The following is a 19966-nucleotide window of genomic DNA, read 5'->3' on the forward strand; positions in this document are numbered from 1 at the left end:
TAAATCAAATCCTCTGCTCTTTTACTAATGAGTTTGTTTCTTTTAATGTTGTGAATTTGAACATATGTGAGTCCAATTTCTTTCACAACACGATGATGTAGCAAGTTGGGATAACAACTTCATTGCAAGACGTTGCAGATTTGGTGTATCTGATCCATATGTTGCCCACCAATTAAGGGGATCTTCTCCGTCCCTTGCTATGAGTATTGCTAAAGAATCAAATCTTCCAGTAAAGAACTTTTCAAACTCACTATTTACAACCTTAAACATGTGAGGATCATTAAAAAGTCTTCCCAAATATATCATTTTGTTCTTTGATATCTCAGGATCTTCATTTGGAAAAACACGACAAACACCTATTGTCAACCATTTTTTTGCATAATATTTTGGATTGAGAGAGTGTGCCATGCAATGCAAAAGTGTATTGCTTTTATCTCATCTTCTCACTAAAACTGAATGTACATATTTGTAAAATTCTGAATCATCAAGTACAACATCTTTCTTCTCATGTTTAAAAATGATACTTTGAACTTTTTCAATCTTATTGTCCCACGTTTCATAAATTCTATGAAGCATGGGTATATCTCTGTCAACTTCTCTCAACATTTCTCAAATATGCTCTGTAAATTCAACAAAATATGTAATTTTATCCCACCAAAAATCATCACAGATGCATTTTTTGATAGCTTGAGACTTAACATCATCTTCAGTGCGATAAAAATCTCAATCTTTATCAGCCACCATCATCATCAATGCATTCTTGAGTTGCTTAATTCTTTGCATCATAACAATGAGAAGCAAAACGAGTTTCAGCAACTTTCAGTAACTTGAGATCAGAATGCCGATTAAATATAGAAAGGGCATGATGATGGTTTACAACAAAATTTCTAATATTTCGATCATGCTCTATTTCCTTAATCTATAAACACATTTCATGTGCATGTGCATTATCTTTTGATGGATTGTATATACTCTTAAGTGCCAAATTTAAACTGTGTGCTGCACAAGGAGTCCAAAAAATATGTGAATACGTATCTTCACTTGCCAAATTCATTCATGCACGATTGCAAACTGAAGCGTTATCAGTAATGATTTGCACCACACTTTCTTCACCCACTTCTTTTATCACTTCAACAAATAATCTCTTTAAATATTCAACATCTTTATACTCCCCAGATGCATCAAGAGTCTTCAAAAAGATTGGCTCATTAAGTGAGTAAGCATTGAAGTTTATCAGTGGACGCCTTTGTATATCAGTCCATCCATCAGAAACAATAGACACTCCATGACGTTTTCATGCAAATTTTTTGGTCTCTAACAAGTCTTCAATTCTATTTTTTTCCTCTGCAAGAAAAACTGTTCTTAGTTTTTCTGAACTAGGAGGCATATAACCACTCAAATTACAATTAGTCAAAGATGTAATCATATCTTTCCAGTATGGACTTCTAGCTACATTAAAAAGAATTGAGCTTGAGTAAAAGAATCGACCAATCTTTTTATCAATTTCTGCTCTTGCCATGTTTTTGAATGATCCTTGTATTGTTTTATTGCCTTCCATCTTTCTTTTCTTCAAAAACTCGAATCGCTTCTCATCTCTGCAATTTTCTTCTTTTCAACTTCCTCTTGTTCTTTCTTTAATTGCCTTAACAAGTCTTCAAAAACTCGAACATTGCCTAATTCCTTGACCATGAATATGCAAAAGATGTGCTTTCACACGCGTATAAGAACCCGTGAAAACAATCGTACATAAATTACAATGAAACTGCACATTCCCACCACTACCACCACTAGCTTTTTATCCCTTTTGTCACAAGCCTCCAAAGTGGTTAAGAAACTTCTAATTCAGAGTTAAACTTGAACCAACTCTATTGACACCACTAGAACTCGCCATTATATCTGAAAAGTGAAAAGTGAAAAGTGAATAGAAAATATGTAAATAAAGTTAATAAACACTTCAAAAAAATAGTAAAAAGAGCTCCACCCCTCTAACTGTGTGCCTGATAGAAAATAACAAAGGCAGGGGTTGAGGCAGGGGGGAGAGCCCCCTATCAGAAAACAGATCTAAGGCGGGCTCCGCCCCCTGCCGAAAACCTACGACTGAGGTAGGGGGTGGAGACCCCTGCCGGAAAACAGATCTGAGGCAGGGGGCAGCCCCATGCCGAAAAACAGATTTGAGGCAGGGGAGCCCCCTGCCAGAAAATAAACTGAGAAAGGGGCCTCCACCCCCTGTTGGAAAACACGAACGAGGTAGGGGGCTCCGCCCCCTGCCAAAAAATAAACTGAGGCAGGGGGCGAAGTCCCCTAACGGAAAACATATCCGACGCAGGGGGCAGCCCCCTGCCGGAAAATAGATTTGAGGCAGGGGGCGGAGCCCCCTACCGGAAAACATATCTGACGCAGGGGGCAGCCCCCTGTCGAAAAACAAATTTGAGGCACGGGAGCCCCCTGCTGAAAAATAAACTCAAGCAGGGGCCTCCATCCCCTGCCGGAAAACACGAACGAGGCAGGGGGATCCGCCCCCTACCGGACGAAGGGGAAGAAGAACGAAAGAGGGAGGAGTGCATACCTGAGAGGACCGGTGGCTGGGGTCGCCGATGGATGGCTGCGGCTACGATCGTCAGGGTCTGGGTCACTGGCGAGACTGAAGGGGACGAAGAGCGAGGGACGACTGGGGGAGAGGGAAAGATCAGCGGGGAGGGGTCTGTCGTAAGCCCCTCCCCTTGCGTAGCCTCTTTAGGGTTCGGCCCCGACCCCGATAAACATTTTGGATCCGGATCGGGTCCGGATCGGACCCGACCCGAGTCCAAAATAAATTTTAAATATGGACAACAATAGGCTCGGTCAAAGTTGACCGAGTCTATAAAGTGGACGGACTCGGCCCCGATGCATTGACCGAGTCCAACACTTGTTGACCGAGTCTGCCCCGTGTCTGAAGCCGCACCCGTGTCGGGGCGTGTCGACACGGGTGCATCGACCTCCTAACCGAGTCCATGTGACATCGGTTATATCTAATTATGCCTACATTGAAACCACATCCAACCCAGTTACATCCCTAGATGTGTCTGACATCTATCCAGCTATATCTTGATCATGTGGCTTGATCAAATTGCAAATTCTGCAGTCCAATCTACAGAATTGGAAGTGTCAATGACTCTTAAGGAAATGAGAAGGTTTGTTTGTTACATACATAATGTTCATAATTTCGCAAGGTTGAGGTTCAATCGACTACACTGTACAAGTATTATAAATTGTGCTTTTGTTCTTTCAAAATTTTTTTTTTCTTTTTTTGGATATTAAGTATTATTAGGAGTTTCCCATTATCAAAGAAGGCACCAAACAAGGGCCTAGCAAGTTTCACAGAGAGAGAAAGTGAAGGAGTGGGGGGAGATGGTTTACTAGATCTGAGGAATTTTCTTTATATTGTAACATCATATTTCATATATATAGGTTCTACATAAATATTTCCTCTTGAAAGGCTAAGCTTTTTGATATACTATAACCAAAAAGGGTACCAAAACATCCAATAATGCATAATATTACAATATTCAATAACCTAAAATCTTAGACTTTTTAATATATTCAATAACTGCAATATTCTACATTATGCATAGATGGACAAGCAGGAACAATTAGACACGATAACTAGCAAACTAATTTGGCTTTTAAAATTGTGATATGCATGAGTTGAAAAACTGACCTCCATCTTGGTTTTGAGGGCATGCTGCAAAACCTTGGAAAGGTGCTGTATAAGGATGGATGCCTTCTGGTAAGACTTAGCAATATCTAGTGAGTACAACTCCACAACAGAATCAGCAAGAAACTGGATATGTTTTATGTTTTCCGGTTCAACAAATTTGGAGTGTGCCAAAAATGTTATGTACATGTTCGTTAGGAAGGAATCATAGCAATCTGAATTTAACTGCAGAACCATGCTTCGGATGAGTAAGAATGCTGCCAAAGAGACTCTCCCTCCTCCAGTTGCCCATAGGTGGATGGCAATCTGCAATCACCTCACATATGAGATAATAAAAATCCATTAAGTGATAAGTTATTAGACATTCATCACAAGAATGCCCTTGCAATAGCCGAGTGTAACAGCAACGGTTCAAATCAATCTCATGTATAATGATAATAAGTTAACTGTAGGGGTTCCAATCTATGTGACCTCCGGGCAGATTAAGTACACCTCTTCCCATGTGATGGACAAGCACTTTGAGACAAACAAGGAAAAAACCTTTCTCAAAATATGAATTATTATGAAATAATAAATGCAAACACCTAAAAAGGGTTTTCCATCTGCAATAAATGAATTTTGTGAAATAACCACATTTGCTCATTAAAAAATTTAGCACTGAAACCCCTTGTTCCCTACGTCTTTCCTCATAAAGAAAACTTTTCTCCCAAAGAAATACCAAATATATCCTTTCTGCTGTACCAGCAGGATCATGCAATATAGATCCTGGAAACTTCATTGCATTTAAAAGAAGTCTCACGATTTTGCCGTAGAAATGGCCTAATGTAATGAACAAAGCATAAAACTAAAAAACAAACATGTTTTTTGGAAAAACACAGACATGACAACGTCCGCACACAAATACAAGCATGCACATGGATAGCATGGGGCACATCCGTGCATGTTTACGCATACATATGCATATCTTTTGCTTCTCAATAGATTCTAGCTTGTTCAACAACAGTTACCTTGCTAAGCCTTTGTAGCAAAACCGGAAATGCAACTAAAAATATAACTGAATCTCTGAGCCGAGAAAGGACGAAGACAATTATCTGTGTATCTGTAGCCTGAGTCAGAAGATACAATGTACTTTTGATGTAAGACTTAACCAGTGGTTTCACTGAGGCCCATTTTGAAGTATTTTGCAAGCTCAGTACAGTGTCCTTGCAACCAGAGCTTGACATTCCCAATAATCTTCGGAATATACTGTCTGCTTCATGAAGCACAATTAACAAAACCTTGCAGAAAGCTGCTCTTGTCTGAATCTTGTATAATAGAGCATCAGAGTTATCACTTCCATAATGGCATGCAACCCAGAATCCATTTAACAGATTAGAAAGCACAGAGATGTTTTGTTGATTCATGATCTGTTGGCACCATGACATGAATCAATGGAGAAACTTGTGAGGATTTTATGTTCACATAAACTTGAATTTTCCCCGGTTTTGTTGTTGCTGCTCTCATTTGGTTCACCTTCATCATCTGAAAGCTGTCATGTGAAGGCTAACAAAGTAAGCAACACATAAAAGTTGAGAATAAGTGAACACAGGAAAGAAAGAATCAAGAAATAGCCCAAATAATGGCATCAAACAGAATAAACAATATTTTAGAAATTTTTATATCACAGTAGTATAAAATATAAATCAATGATCAACAAGCAATAAAATAGGTAGACATGCATTATATAAATATAAAAAATATATATTATCATAGTCACAAATATCGGTCTCGGACATATCTTAGCAAGGCAATTTCTCTAGGTTTGGTTGATAAATATAAACTTGGTGCTTAAAATTTTTTTAAAAACAGTAGCAATAAGTGAGAAAAGCAACACATAATACAAAAAATAAGTAAAAAAACAAAAGAAAGAAGAAAAACATAGTTAAGATATAATAAAAAGTAAAAGGCAACTTATAATATCATGATATTATCACGATAATATCATGACATATATAAATTTATGATATTTTTAAAATATTGTGATATTTTGCCTTTAATATCGTTTTATGAATTTACAGCTATATTCTCGCTTCTTATGTTAAATCACATATGAGACTTATGTATCATATGTGTATTACATTTAGTGTGGTACCCCCTCTTTGTATTTATGTGTACATTTCATTTTTTCAGGGGTACTTATGGATTTTAGCATTAGTTAGTGGTAAGCTTAGTTGTCGAAGGTGGTGCCTAGGCATAAGCCTAGGTCGGTATTTTTTTTCCGTTGACTGTTATCAACATGTATAAAAGGGGGAAAAGGGTCATTTTTCCCCTTTTTTCGCTCCACTCTCTCTCGCTCCTTTCTCTCGCTAGGGCAGAGTCGAAGAAGGTCAACCTTCTCCTCCCTCTATAGGTACCGCTACCTCTCTCTCTCTCTTAAAAGTTGTACTCTCCATATGAACCTTATAAACAAAGGTAAGTGAAGAAAAAGAATTAAAGTATTCTAATAATGTGTTCAGTGTTTCAAGCTGTTGGTGCCACGGTTTTCTTCATCATATTTTGGGACATTATTTGGTAGCATTTTGTTTAACATTTCACATTTTTTTTAACATTTTTAAACTGTCCTTTTGAGTTCACACTTCACAGTTTGGGCTGGCTCCGTGGTGTGATTCCAATGATGTGAGTGTGATATATTTGATCAGAATATAAATCTAGAAAGATCAAATGCTCAGTGATGGCTTGCCTATAAAAAAAAAGAGTGATGAAGCAAACTGTTGGGTGTCATATTTGTACTAAATAGACATTATCGGTTTATTAGGATCACTTTATACCAAGGTTGCCAGACTAGGAAACGGAAGCGGGAAACGATACAGAAAGCGGAAGCGAGAAGCAATGAATTTTAAAATATATAGGAAGCGGGAAGCAAAGAATAAATAAAAGAAATATATGAATTGAATGAAAATCAAAATGAAACACAAATAAAAACTAAAATAAAAGTGACGAATATTAAATTTCATGTTTTTTTAGTGTAAGAATTAAATGTATAACAAAATCTAAAAATGATGACTACCAATTTAGAGAAAGCACATGGAAGTGAGTGAGAAAAGTGAGAGAAAACACATAAAAAACAAGAAAAGTTGAGTAAGAGAACATATAAGAAGAATAGATGAGGCGTGTGGAAAGCATAGGAGAAGCATGGGGGAATCGAGGTTCTCATCAAGTTTCGGAAGCGAGGAGTATCACGCTTCTGAAGCGAGTTTCCAGGAAGCGAGCTTCCCACCTATCTAAGAAGCTTCCGGTAGCTCTGCTTTATACACCAGTGTAAAGAGTATCTCCATGAAATTGGGATCAATGCTGCCATGAATAATATTTTCATCTATGTTGTGGCAGTTATGTTTTTCTCTTTTTTTCCTCTTATAAACCAAACATTTTCGCTTGTTGGCTTTTGTAAATTTCCTTTTGACTTTTTCTCTAAATTACTGATTCTATGAAAGAAAACCAATCATTTTTTGAAAATCCCCTACAAATTCCCGTGCGGACAAGTTAGAAATTCTTCTAAAAAGATTTACTGTGATCCGAACAAATCTCAGCCACACTCCAATTTTTGTTACTGGCTATTTCCAATGTTGCATGTGTGGGCACAGATATACATTTGTTAGGGTATAAGTGCACAGGTAAACATTTGTTTGGGTATAAGTTCACAGATCTCATCTTGGGCAGTCAATGGGCCGGATCCATGTCTGGTATCTAACTGAGCCCAAACCCAAACATCAGGATATGCATAAAATAATGACTAGAACCCAACTCAAATTAGGTTTAACTATGTTTTTTGGGGGACATTTAAAAAAAACACCTAAATTTTGGTTGATTATAAAAAACACATCTAAGTTTTCAATATTGTTAAAAACACACCTAAACTTTTTTATAGTTAATAAAAAACCTAGGGTTTGCTCCTGTTAAAGTTGTCATTAAATGTGTGCTATAATTACAAAAAAAAACTTAAGAGTTTTTTTATTATGAATTCATATTTTGCTGATATGTTATTTGTTGCTTACTCCTTTTTATTTAGCAAATTTAGATGTTGCCTTTTTTTAGATTCTTATCATTTTTTAGAACAATGGAAGGGGGCTTCATCTGCAAGTGCTAGTGGGTCCACATTTTCAAATTTGGAACATATTCAGAACTTTAAGAGAAAATCAGGAGATCCAGCATGGGAGTGGGCCTATATTAAGGATAAACAAGATCTGAATTCTGTGACATACCTTAAATGTTGAACTTATAAAGGATGTATATATAAAATAAAACGGCATCTACTTGGGATTGGAAGAAAAGTGAAGGCTTATGATAAAACAATTGCAGAAATCAAGCAAGTACTTTCTAAGTACATGGAGGAATCAAAGAAGAAAAGAGATGAAAAAAATAAGAGAGAGACGGTTAATATATACGAAAGAAATGAAAGTTTATTCTCAGCTTCCGATTATGGTGAAGGACGTGAATGCAGTTTCATAGATGGAGGGGAGTAGTACATTCGGCTTTAGACCAAAAAGGCTATGGATCTATACTTTCAAAGTGATTCAACAGAGAAAGGAAGGCAAGCAAACAAACAAACTATGTTTGAAAATTGCTTCAAAAAGGAAAAAAGAGAAACAGTGTACGAGTACATTAATAGGTGATTTTATGACGGTGGAATACCTTTTAATACAGCGAAGTTGCCTTCATTTTACAGTATGATTGAAGCTATAGGCCAATTTGAACCAGGGATGAAGCCTCCATCATATCACGAGTTGCGAAAACTACTTTTGAATAAAGAAATGAAGAAAATGAAGGAGTTCTTGGACCAATACAAAGTGCATTGGTCCAAACATGGATACAAAAGGGTGTACACTCATTAATTTTTTTGTTAATTGCCTTTTGGGAACAATGTTTTTGAAATCAGTTGATGCATCAAATGAAGTAAAAGATGCAAATTTGCTTTTTGCATTGTTGAATGATATTGTTGAAGTTTGGGAGGAGAATATGGTTCAAGTTGTTATTGATAATACCTCAAACTATGTGAAAGCAGGTAAATTATTTATGGATAAGAGAAAGCATTTAGTTTGGACTCTTTGTGCTGCACATTGTATAGATATGATGTTGGAATATATAGGATAATTGAAAGAGTTGAAGAACATTTCCGGAAAAGCAAGGCAATTGGTGGTATTCATTACAAACATTCTCAAGTGAGTATGATGAGAGCACACACACAAAAGGACTTACATAGGCCTGCAGTGACAAAATTTGCCATTTTTTTACACTAGAAAGCATATATAATTGGAAAAAATGCCTAAAGTTCATATTTCTTAGAGATGATTCGGAAAAAAATAGTTTTTCAAAAACGTCAGTTGGTAAAAGATGTGAAAGCATGATTTTGAGTTCAAAATTTTAGAAGAGAGTGAGTTGTGCTCTGAAAACAATCGCCCCCTTGTTTGACATGCTTTGATTGGTTGATAGCAATGAAAAGCCTGCTATGAGTTACATCTACAAGAAAATGGATCGTGGAAAGGAAAAAATAAAAGTATAATTATAAATTCATTTTTTTGTATTCTACTAATTGTAAATTACATTTTATTTTAGCTTCTATAATGGTTACTTTCAATTCTTTTACTTAGTAGGTAAATGTGTGTGATGATAAACAAATATACGGCTGAGTTTGGGAGATAATCGATAAAAGGTGGAGCAATCAATTGCACAAACCTTTGCATGCAACAAACCTATATTTGAATCCAGCCATATATTATAAGTATAAAAATATCGAGTCCAATGAGGAGATAAAGAATGACTTATATGATTGTGCCAATCGTCTTGTTCAAAGCGAAGAGGATCGAGACACACTACTAGACCAACTCATAAGATATAGAACTGCTATTGGGCCTTTTGGAATGGAGTTAGCAAAGAGGAAGAAGAAAGTGTAAACCAGAGTTACCGGAAGCGCCTAGGTAAAAGGGGAAGCGCGCTTCGGAAGCACGAAACGTCGCACTTCCGAAATGTGTGGGGAAGCATCCCCCTTTTTTGGGAAGCGCGCTTCCCCCTCGCTTCCCCCACGCTTCCCCATTTTTTCATTTTTTTTGCTTCCCCCTCGCTTCCGGTTCGCTTCCTAGGTCGCTTCCGGTTCGCTTCCTGGGTCGCTTCCGAGATGGTTCGTAATTTTCTTCTTAGTGGTCCCACGCTTCCCCGCTTCCTAAATTTTTGAAAGTGTCTCGCTTCCCGCTCCCGCTTCTCGTATCGTTTCCCGCTCCCGCTTCCTTGACTGGTAACTCTGGTGTAAACCCTAGGTAAGATGATTAAATTTCATATAACCCCTTTTGCATTATTTTTATAACTTATATACAGTTGAGAGTTATTATCGTGAGGGGTTTATTGGAAATCAGAAAAGTTATCAGTTGGTCTTGTTTATATTTTAACTTTTAATGGTCTCTTTTGTAATTTTCTTTATTGACCCTAATCACTACTTAAGGGTGATTAGGGCTAATCGTGAATGTACTTTTCTATCTTTTCTCAAACCAAGTTTCAACATGGTATCAAAGCCTCTCGTTCTTGGGAGAATCTAACGCCTAGGTTGAATTTCTTTCTTCCCTCTTTATCATAGTTTTTTCTTTCTTCTTCTCTCCTCCTAGCCTATATCTAGTTTGTTCGATCTTCCTTCTGATCGAACCCTAGGTTCTTTCCTCAGTCTCACGACCTGAGATCTGACTAGTTCTACACAATATGCAGATCTGATTAGACACCCTAGATCGTGTGTTCCTCTTTTGCTCCTTGTTGATGACGCCTCAGTAATATTGATGGATCGTGGTGCATCAGATCTACCATCATGTGGAGATTGCGTGGAGCAGATCTGACATCATGATCGTGTTGCATCAGATCAGCAATCATTTTGTGATTGGGTGGAGCAGATCTGAGATCGTGCAGTAATTGGATGTCGTGTAGCATGGAGCGTTGATGTTGGATCAGATCTGAATGGTGTGGCTGACTGACTGTTGCTCGTATCAGAGTCGTGTTGATGTGGTAGGTGTTAAATCTATAGTGCTTGTTGTCGTTGGAATCAGATTTGCTCGTATCAGAGTCGTGTTGATGTGGTATGCGTTAAATCTGTAGTGCTTGTTGTTGTTGGAATCAGATTTAATCAGATTTGATTAATTTTTGTTGAAGTTCAGATGTGAAATCAATTTTTGTCATCTAAAATTAATTTTTATAGTTGTGATCAGATTTATTATCTTGCTGGTGGCGTCTGTGATATATATATATATATATATATATATATATATATTACAAGACAAGGATTTTATTTCAGCTGGAATCTATTTCTTTACTATCAGTTTGCTCGTGATTACTTTCTGGTTATTATTATTATCCGGCTCATTAGCTAGCTACTGTCAGCAGTGAAATACCATGGCTGAAATAAAGTCCAGTGATGGTGAACAAAGGTTTGAAGTGTCTGCAGAGTACAAAGCTTTTGCTAATCCCTTCTCTTATGGGTCGTCCGTAAAGCTGGACGACAATAATTATAAAAGGTGGTCGAGGACTTTTATGATGTTTGTGTCAGGACATCGACGAAAACATATTTTGTTAAAAAAGGAACCAACAGAGAAAACTGGGAAATATGCCACATGGTAGGAAGATAATGACATTGTTATGTCTTGGATTATGAACAGTGTTCAGCCACACATTGCAGACGGCTTAATTTACTATTCTACTGCAAAGGAGATGTGGGATTCATTACGTGACACGTACTCTCAAGACAAAAATGTCAGTAGAATTTTGTAAGTTGAGCAAGAGATATTTCAGTTGCAGCAGGGTGATCAGAATCTTTCCCAATATTATGCATCAGTTAAATCAGCCTATAAAAGGCTCAACTCTGTTCGTCCTCCCTGCTGCACTAATCATAAAACCCATCAGGAGTAGACTATGGTGGCTCGTTTTCTATCAGGATTATCTCCAGATTACTCAGTAGCCAAGGTGCAAATGCTTACTAGCTCAGAGATCCCTACTCTAGCTGATGCCTACAACCGGTTAAGTCGTCTTGCTGTTACCTTTCCTCCGCCTCATGGAGACTCTCAGACTTCAGCTCTTGCTGTCACTGGTGGAGGAGGGCATGGTTTACCTAGTTCTCAGAGGCAGAGGTCGTGGAAGAGGCAGTGGAGGTCGTAGCAGGCTTCAGTGTACATATTGTGGCAAGCAAGGGCACCTTGAGGATCGTTGTTGGGATAAGAACCCTAGAAGTCGCCCTCAGAGCTCATTATCGTTCCCCAAAGCAACAACTCCGGTTGTCTCTTCCATCACTGAACCTGTGCCTACTTCTTCAACCAATACGATTACTCTCAGTCGTGCAGAATATGATCAGCTTCTTTCTCAGAGTTCTGCATTTGTGTCTGCCTCTATTGTAGTGACTGATGTGGCATGCTCTGCGGGTACTCAGTTGGATGATGGAGGTAAGATATGGATTATTGATTCTGGCGCCTCTCAACACTTTTGTGGAGATTCACATAGTTTCTCTACACTGGTTCATACATCTTTCCCTCGTCATGTTAAATTGGCAGATGGTAGATTATCCCCAATGGTGGGGCAAGGAGATGTGCATTTTACCCCTACATTACGGATTCAATATGTTCTCCATGCTCTACAGTTTCCTAAGAATTTATTATCCGTAAGCCAGCTTACAAAAGAACTAAATTGTCAAGTTATATTTGACCTGGGTTCTTGTGTATTTCAGGATTTGCTGTCTGGGAAGAAGATTGGTGGAGGCCATGAGGAGGGAGGTGTTTATATCTTACACAACCTGTTGGAGTAGCAACTTCGTGTGTGGAATCGAGTTCTAATTCCTACCAATGGCATCTCAGATTGGGTCATCATTCTCTTTCCAAGCTTCAAAGAGTCATTCCACAGGTCTCTCCTACAGCGTCCTTTCAGTGTGAAGCATGTCAGTTGGGCAAGCATCATCGTAGTTCTTTTTCTTTAAGTCAGAGTTGTACTAGTCAAAGTCCTTTTGATCTAATTCATGTTGATGTTTGGGGGCATAGTCGGGTTCCTAATAGGTTTCAGTCCAAGTATTACCTTGTCATTGTTGATGACTACTCTAGAGTGTCTTGGGTCTTTTTAATAAAGGAGAGATCTGAAGTCTTGTGTATTCTCCAATCTTTTATTCTTGAAATAAATACTCTATTTGGTTCCATTGTTAAAATTGTTCGCATTGATAATGCTCTTGAATTCAAATCTAGCAAACTATTACAATTTTATCGGGATAATGGGATTTGCCCTCAATTTTCATGTGCCCATACGTCCCAGCAAAATGGGGTAGCTGAAAGAAAACACCGACACCTTTTGAAAGTAACTCGAACCCTTATGATTCAAACAAACATGCCAGCTTCTTTTTGGGGAGATGCCCTTCTTACTTCTTGTTACCTTATTAACAGAATGCCTTCTACTACTCTTAATGACCAAATTCCTATCAGACAACTTTATCCTGATTGTTCTTTGTTCAAAGTTTCTCCTAAGGTATTTAGTTGTGTTTGTTTTGTGCAAAAACTTGGACCTACTAGGGACAAACTAGCTGCACAGGCAACTAAGTGTGTCTTCCTTGGGTATCCAAAAAACCAAAAAGGGTACAAATGTTTTGACCCCATTGCTCGTAAAGAGTATATCAGTGCGGATGTCACATTCTTTGAGACCATTCCTTACTTCTCGCCGTGCGCGTCTCGTGTGAATCCTGATATGTCCACATCATTTCCCTTACCCATTCCTCCCATTCCTTTGGAGTCAGTTCCTTTATTGCCTTCATTATGTTATGATCCCTCTTCAACTCGGTTCCATGATCCTCCATTGGTGTATACTCGTCGTCAAGCCTCCTCTCGTGGCCCTTCATCGTCTTCTTCTCCTACAGTCAGTGATCCTGATTATGTTGATGATTCTATTGCTTATCCTGATGATCGTAGAGCAGATCCTGAGATTAAAAATGATTTTCCCATAGCCCTGAGGAAAGGCATGCGTCAGTGTACTCTGCACCCAATTTCAAAGTTTGTGTCCACAAACAAGATTGGAAAGAGCATGCAAAACTTTCTATCTGCTTTATCTGCCATCTCCAGTCCTATCAATCATCAACAGGCTTTATTAGATCCTCAATGGAAACAAGCAATGCAAGAAAAAATGGACGCCTTGATTTCTCAAGGGACTTGGGAGCTTGTCGATCCTCCTTCTCATGCAGACATTGTTGGTTGTAAGTGGGTGTACACTATTAAATATCATTTTGATGGCACTCTGGAGAGACACAAAGCTCGTCTAGTCGCCAAAGGCTACACCCAAACATATGGGGTGGACTTCTTTGAGACTTTCTCTCCCGTAGCGAGAATGGGCACTATACGCTTAGTTACTTCTGTGGTTGTTCATCATGGGTGGAGTATGACTCGGCTTGATGTGAAGAATGCTTTTCTGTATGGGGATCTATCTGAGACGGTCTACATGCAACAACCGCCTGGCTTCGAACGACAGGGAGAGTGTGGCAAAGTGTGCAAACTAAAAAAGGCAATATATGGCCTAAAGCAAAGCCCGCGTGCATGGTTTCACAAATTGTTTGAGGTGATGTCTAAATTTGGTTTTCAGAGGTCACCATCAAATCATTCTTTGTTCATAAAGAATAGCTCTAAGGGTTTTGTGACTATGGTTGTTTATGTTGATATAATTTTAACTGGAGATAATGAGCAGGAGATTTCAAGCACCAAGGCATATCTGCAGAAATACTTTATTACAAAGGATCTGGGTCCTCTCAAGTACTTGTTGGGAATCGAAGTAGCAAGAAATAGAGAAGGTATGGTTCTTTCTCAGAGTAAATATGTGCTTGATCTTTTACAGGAGACAGGGATGCTTGGTGCAAAACCAGCCACTATTCCCATGAATCCTAAACTGTTCTTGTATGACGAGCAATCTGAGGAAGTTGATAGTAAGTCCTATAGGACTCTCATTGGTAAACTTCTCTATGTTACTGTAACTAGGCCTGACATATCATTTGTTGTTGGCAAATTGAGTCAATTCATGGATAAACCAAGAAAAGTTCATTGGGAGGCAGCTATTATGGTTCTTAAAAACCTAAAGACATCTCCAGGAAAAGGTCTATTGTTTACAAAAGAGGCAAATCTTGATGTGGTTGCGTATACTAATGCTGATTATGCAGGGTCGGTTGATGATAGGAAGTCTACTACAGGGTTCTGTGTTTTTGTTGGTGGCAACTTAGTTTCATGGAGAAGCAAGAAACAAGTTGTAGTAGCAAGATCAAGTGTTGAGTCAGAATATAGGGTCATGGCACAAACTGCTGCTGAAATGATTTGGATAAAATCTATGCTTACCGGATTGAGCATAAAGGTTTCTCTGCCTATTAAGATGATGTGTTTCATGAGAGGACTAAGCATATTGAGATAGATTGTCATTATATTCGGGATATGGTTCAAGTGGGAAATATATCAACTTTTCATGTTTCTTCAGAAGATCAAGTAGCAGATGTTTTTACCAAACCCCTTCCTATCACAGAATTCTCAAAGTGTTGTAACAAGCTGAGCATGATTGATATCTATGCTTCAGCTTGAGGGGGAGTGTTGAGAGTTATTATCGTGAGGGGTTTATTGGGTGGTCTTGTTTATATTTTAACTTTCAATGGTCTCTAGTGTAATTTTCTTTATTGACCCTAATCACTACTTAAGGGTGATTAGGGCTAATCGTGAAGGTACTTTTCTATCTTTTCTCAAACCAAGTTTCAACATATACTTTAATTATATGTAATTTGATTTTTTTATAGTAGATTGGTGGATTTCTTTTGCCATTGGTTGTCTCCAGCTCCAGACCTTTGTTGTTCAAGTCTTAGGTCTCGCATGCATTACATTCAGTTGTGAACGTGATTGAAGTACTTTTGAAGCAGTAAAATATTATTTACTACTAATTACTAAATAATATTTGTCAGTTTGTATATATTTTAACTTTATATATATTTTTATAGATTCATACAAAGAAAAGAAACTGACTTTTGCACAAAAAGTTGAATGGTTTGTTTTTTGTGCAATATAATCATAAATTGAAACGAAGGTATGAGGAGAGAATGAAAAAAAGGAGATCTCGACCCCATTGTCTTAAGAGAAGTCAATGATAATCTTTGAAAATGACACATCACTTACATGAGATCTTGTTGATAAGGCATCCAGAGCGTTAAGGCATAGGGTGGGGGTAAAAATACGTGTAACTAATGTCCTAAGAAAGAAAATGTTTGACAAAGGAAAGAAGGTGGTGAGGGTGGAAGAAGAAGAGGAATAAGCTAACTCTGCAAATAAAACTGAAGAAGAAGAGCAATATATCAATGAAGATGATGATAGACTTTCAAGTTCATCTAAGGATTAAATTTAAGTTGTTATTATAAACTTATTGGGTTTTTTTTACTATTTTATACTTAAATACAGTTAAAGTTAATTATGTTATGTGTGTAGATTTGTTAAATGTCTGTATGCTTATATTTTTATTTGGTGATTAATTGGTTATGTTTTAATTTTTTGCATTGGTTATCAGTTGCATGGTTTATTTATTCCATTGTTCTTTGTTTCATTTTTTAACATGGTTATCAGTTACATTATTTTACATTTTTGTAGTGATTAGATTTATTAATTCGTGTTCTAGTAAGTCGATGGAAGGTAGAGGTCTTGGAGGATGCCTCTCAAAGAAACCTGCATTGAAATATTGTACACTATTGACTTAGAGATGCCAAAGAAATAGTGAAGTGTAATTTTTGTGATTTTATAATGCATGAAGGATTGTATAGATTTAAATATCATGTTGTGGGACATATTAACTCCACTGTGAAATTATGTAAACATAGCATTCCTTTTGATATTTGTGTTGAGCTTCTTACTAGTCTTAAAAAAGATGATGAGAGAAAGACACAAGTACCTGCAACATTTGTGGGACAGAAATTGTATGAAGATGATCTGCCATCATCATCTCAAGCCACTAAAAGATGCAATAAATGAAGGAAATCGTTGAAATGAAGTTTGATACTGAAGAATGAAGATGACTTTTATATATAGACATATGTTTCAGAATTCTATGTTTAGTTAAATGTATTGTGTTGTTAAATGTTTTGTGTTGGACAATGTATTGAGCAGGTTATTTAATATAATTATCTTATAGTGTTTGACGACATATTTTGTTTTGTCTATTGCTTATTGTTGATTGATTTTATGTTGTATACATATTTGTTATTAATTTTAGTAGTTTGTTTACATATTTGTATATATTTTTTTTGTTTTTTTATTTGGGGTATTGCCTAGACTGCCTAGGCTTTTTAGGGGCTCACCGCCTAGGCTCCGCCTAGCGCCTATGACAACTAAGAACAAAACCACCTAAATTCACTGCAAAGTTATCAAAAAATGATGAGAAGAACGTTAAAATTGGGTGATCTAATCAATGGATTGGTCCAACCAGACACTTGCCACTTTATACTAATCTGACTCAACTTGACTCTAAAATTGATTCCCACTGGTATGGATAATCTATGGAATCAATCAGGATTGGTTAGTTGGACCCAATCTGGCCTGATTTGAGCACACCAATCTGGAATAGACACACACCAGAAAAAAAACAAAAGAAAAAGGGTGAAGGAAAAAAGAACAGAGAATAGTAGGCTTGATAACATGACTACCGACATGACATACAACCTAAGAAGACAACCATTTATGGCATCATAATTTTTAATATCAATAGGAGTCCTACCAATGATAAAATGATAATAGAATGTCGAAAGCCAGTACAATGATGGCCATGTGGAAACTGGAAAGTGATGGACGTCTTACTTTTTCTTCATTGCTTGCAGCTTGAAGCTCCAAACTATGCTTTTCCAGAAACTCACCAAAATTTGGGTCCTGGTGAAACAATGAAGCAAACATAACCTTATTAATATTTCAAGCATCCAGAAATAATGTCGTACTGAAAGAAGTATGAAGAGTTGTCTATATCACAAAAGATGCATTTGTTTTCTTTTTATGAGCAAACACAAAAGCAAAAATAAAAAACAAAAAGCACTTCTATTGCTTTAAATATGCTCTTCATACTTAAGAATACAACATTTCAAGGGTCATAACATGAAAATCTTTCTAAGCATTAGCCAGGGCAGTAAACTGGAAATATTCAGTTGAGATCTAGGTCTTAGTGAATATGACCTATCCGGATCTAGCTTAATCAAATTTAGAGTTGGATGGAAAAGGCAATATTGAACCTGTACTCGGTTAGCTAATCAGATATATTTTATAAGGAATTGGGTTGGATTACCCTTGGATCCAGATTCAAATGAAAATCTGAAAACTGCATCCGAATCTGATTATTAATCAGATTCATTTGCTATACCGATTCAACTAATCAGATTTGTACTTTTCAGATACCTGACTCAAACGTGATCGATTGACATCCCTAGCATTAGTTCATTTTGGGTAAAACTAAGTGCATTACAATGATGAATGTGAGCCATCAATTTTTTTGTCTTCAAAATAGGAGAGAAATTTTTTAAAACAAACCCTACATGTTTATATTAGTTAGACATACCATCATGTTGAGCTTAATATCTATGGTCATTTCAAGGTCTTAATTAAGTACAAGGTCGTTCTTACCTTTTTCTTTAGCCGATCTAACTTACTTTTCTGCTTCACGAGTTCCACCTGAATTGTCTTGTTCTGCTCAGATAGAGCAGTATGGTAGCTTTCATCTACAACAACAACAATTATATTGAAAAATATCCTCTTGCAATTTTACTAAAACAAAAATTTAGGATATTTCAAACACCAAATTTCACTGTTGTAATTATGTTCCAACCTGAATTATCATCACTTCCATCTTTAACAAGATAAGAACCATTCAAATCCTGAAACCAATATCAGAATTCAGAACTCTTTCATAAATAAATAAGGAATTAGAAAAAGATGAGGCCGGATTTTTAGAAGAGCATGACATTACCTCAGAAAGAAGACCATCACTTTCCGAATCTGAATCTATAACTGAATCATTGTCAACATCATTACCAAAAGTATCTGCAAAAATGTCGTCGAGCGCCTGATTTACAATACCTTCAGGATATCTGACAACAATGATGAGCATAACTATATATGATCATAAACACTTGCATTTCAAGTTAAATCGTTAATTAATTGCCTCACCTTAAGACAACTATACAAAATGGAACAAATGTATGCGCACAGATAATTCCATAATACATTGAAAGATATTACGCCCATAATCTAGCTAGAATCTCAGTAAAAAAATTTCGCTACTTTCTGGAAACTGAAAAAGCATCACTACCTCCTGAATAATCATGTCATATAAACTTGCAATATATGACTCAAACTATTTGGAAAACTCAATTGCATTTAACAATTAACCAATGGAAACAATGAAGCTCCTGAATAACATACATGAATGAGGAAAGAACTTAGTAAATTGTGAAATGCTTGACAATTAATCAGTGGGCGAAAGTGAAATTGTGTGATGCTCTTCAAAGTCGAGCATCGGTATCTTTACGATCAAGAATAATACCCACTCCACTAGAATCAACACAAAATTTCAACTGATACACTAGAAATTATTCTAAAAAGAATATCGGCATCGATTATGTCATTTAATCAACACCTAGGAAGAAGAAAATGGTTTGAATTACTCATGCAAGCAGGAATTATGTTAACAATGACCTCCTAAGGCTCCAAAGAAGCGCACCCCCAGAATCATTTTATCATTGAACATAATAGACCTTGTGAAAATTTTTAAAAAGGGAAGATAAGGGCAAATTGGCAACACACATTAGTCTTGTACTAGATTCTCTATGCTGATCCTAGTATGCTCTAAAATGCATAATAGCAGCATAGCACTAAATATTTACTCTTACAAGAACATCTCTTCTGGAAACATTGAGCTGTAATAGAGACTCGCAAATTTTTGTGTATGCATGTGTGCACATGTATGTGTGTGGGTTATAACAAGAATATATGTTGACATCAATCCGATTGCAACAGTCCCTAACAAGGCCCAAGCAATCATTTTTCTCAAGTAATAAAGAAAATAAGCACAAAAAACATCATATAGGAATTAAGTGCATATGATTAATTTAAGACCTCAAAAATAAAAAACAATGTCATCCTACTCTGTGCTGTCTAACTAGGGATTGGCTCTGGGAGGATTAGGTGAACACAAGTAGGGTAGGCAGTACCAGTTGACTAGGTAACCACGTATCACTTTTGACAACATAGTTTGCAA

At 37.0% G+C, this 19966-nt stretch overlaps 2 protein-coding genes across 2 annotated transcripts in view; both read right to left on the reverse strand.

Moving 5' to 3' along the window:
- The window catches only part of LOC149818443 (uncharacterized), a 1135480-nt gene that overhangs the window by 478688 nt on the left and 636826 nt on the right, over window positions 1-19966 (reverse strand). The window lies entirely within an intron of this gene.
- Window positions 1-19966, reverse strand: part of LOC149818447 (uncharacterized) — an 81444-nt gene that overhangs the window by 5160 nt on the left and 56318 nt on the right. The window contains exons 3-5 of the mRNA XM_089985348.1: window positions 18677-18797; window positions 18536-18584; window positions 18334-18428 (exon numbers count right to left, since the gene is read on the reverse strand). Coding sequence (XP_089841474.1) covers window positions 18334-18428; window positions 18536-18584; window positions 18677-18797 — 265 coding nt within the window. The remainder of the gene's footprint in view (window positions 1-18333; window positions 18429-18535; window positions 18585-18676; window positions 18798-19966) is intronic.

Source organism: Nuphar pumila, chromosome 13 (assembly GCF_984573655.1).
Source record: "Nuphar pumila chromosome 13, dmNupPumi1.hap1.1, whole genome shotgun sequence".
NCBI lineage: Eukaryota > Viridiplantae > Streptophyta > Magnoliopsida > Nymphaeales > Nymphaeaceae > Nuphar > Nuphar pumila.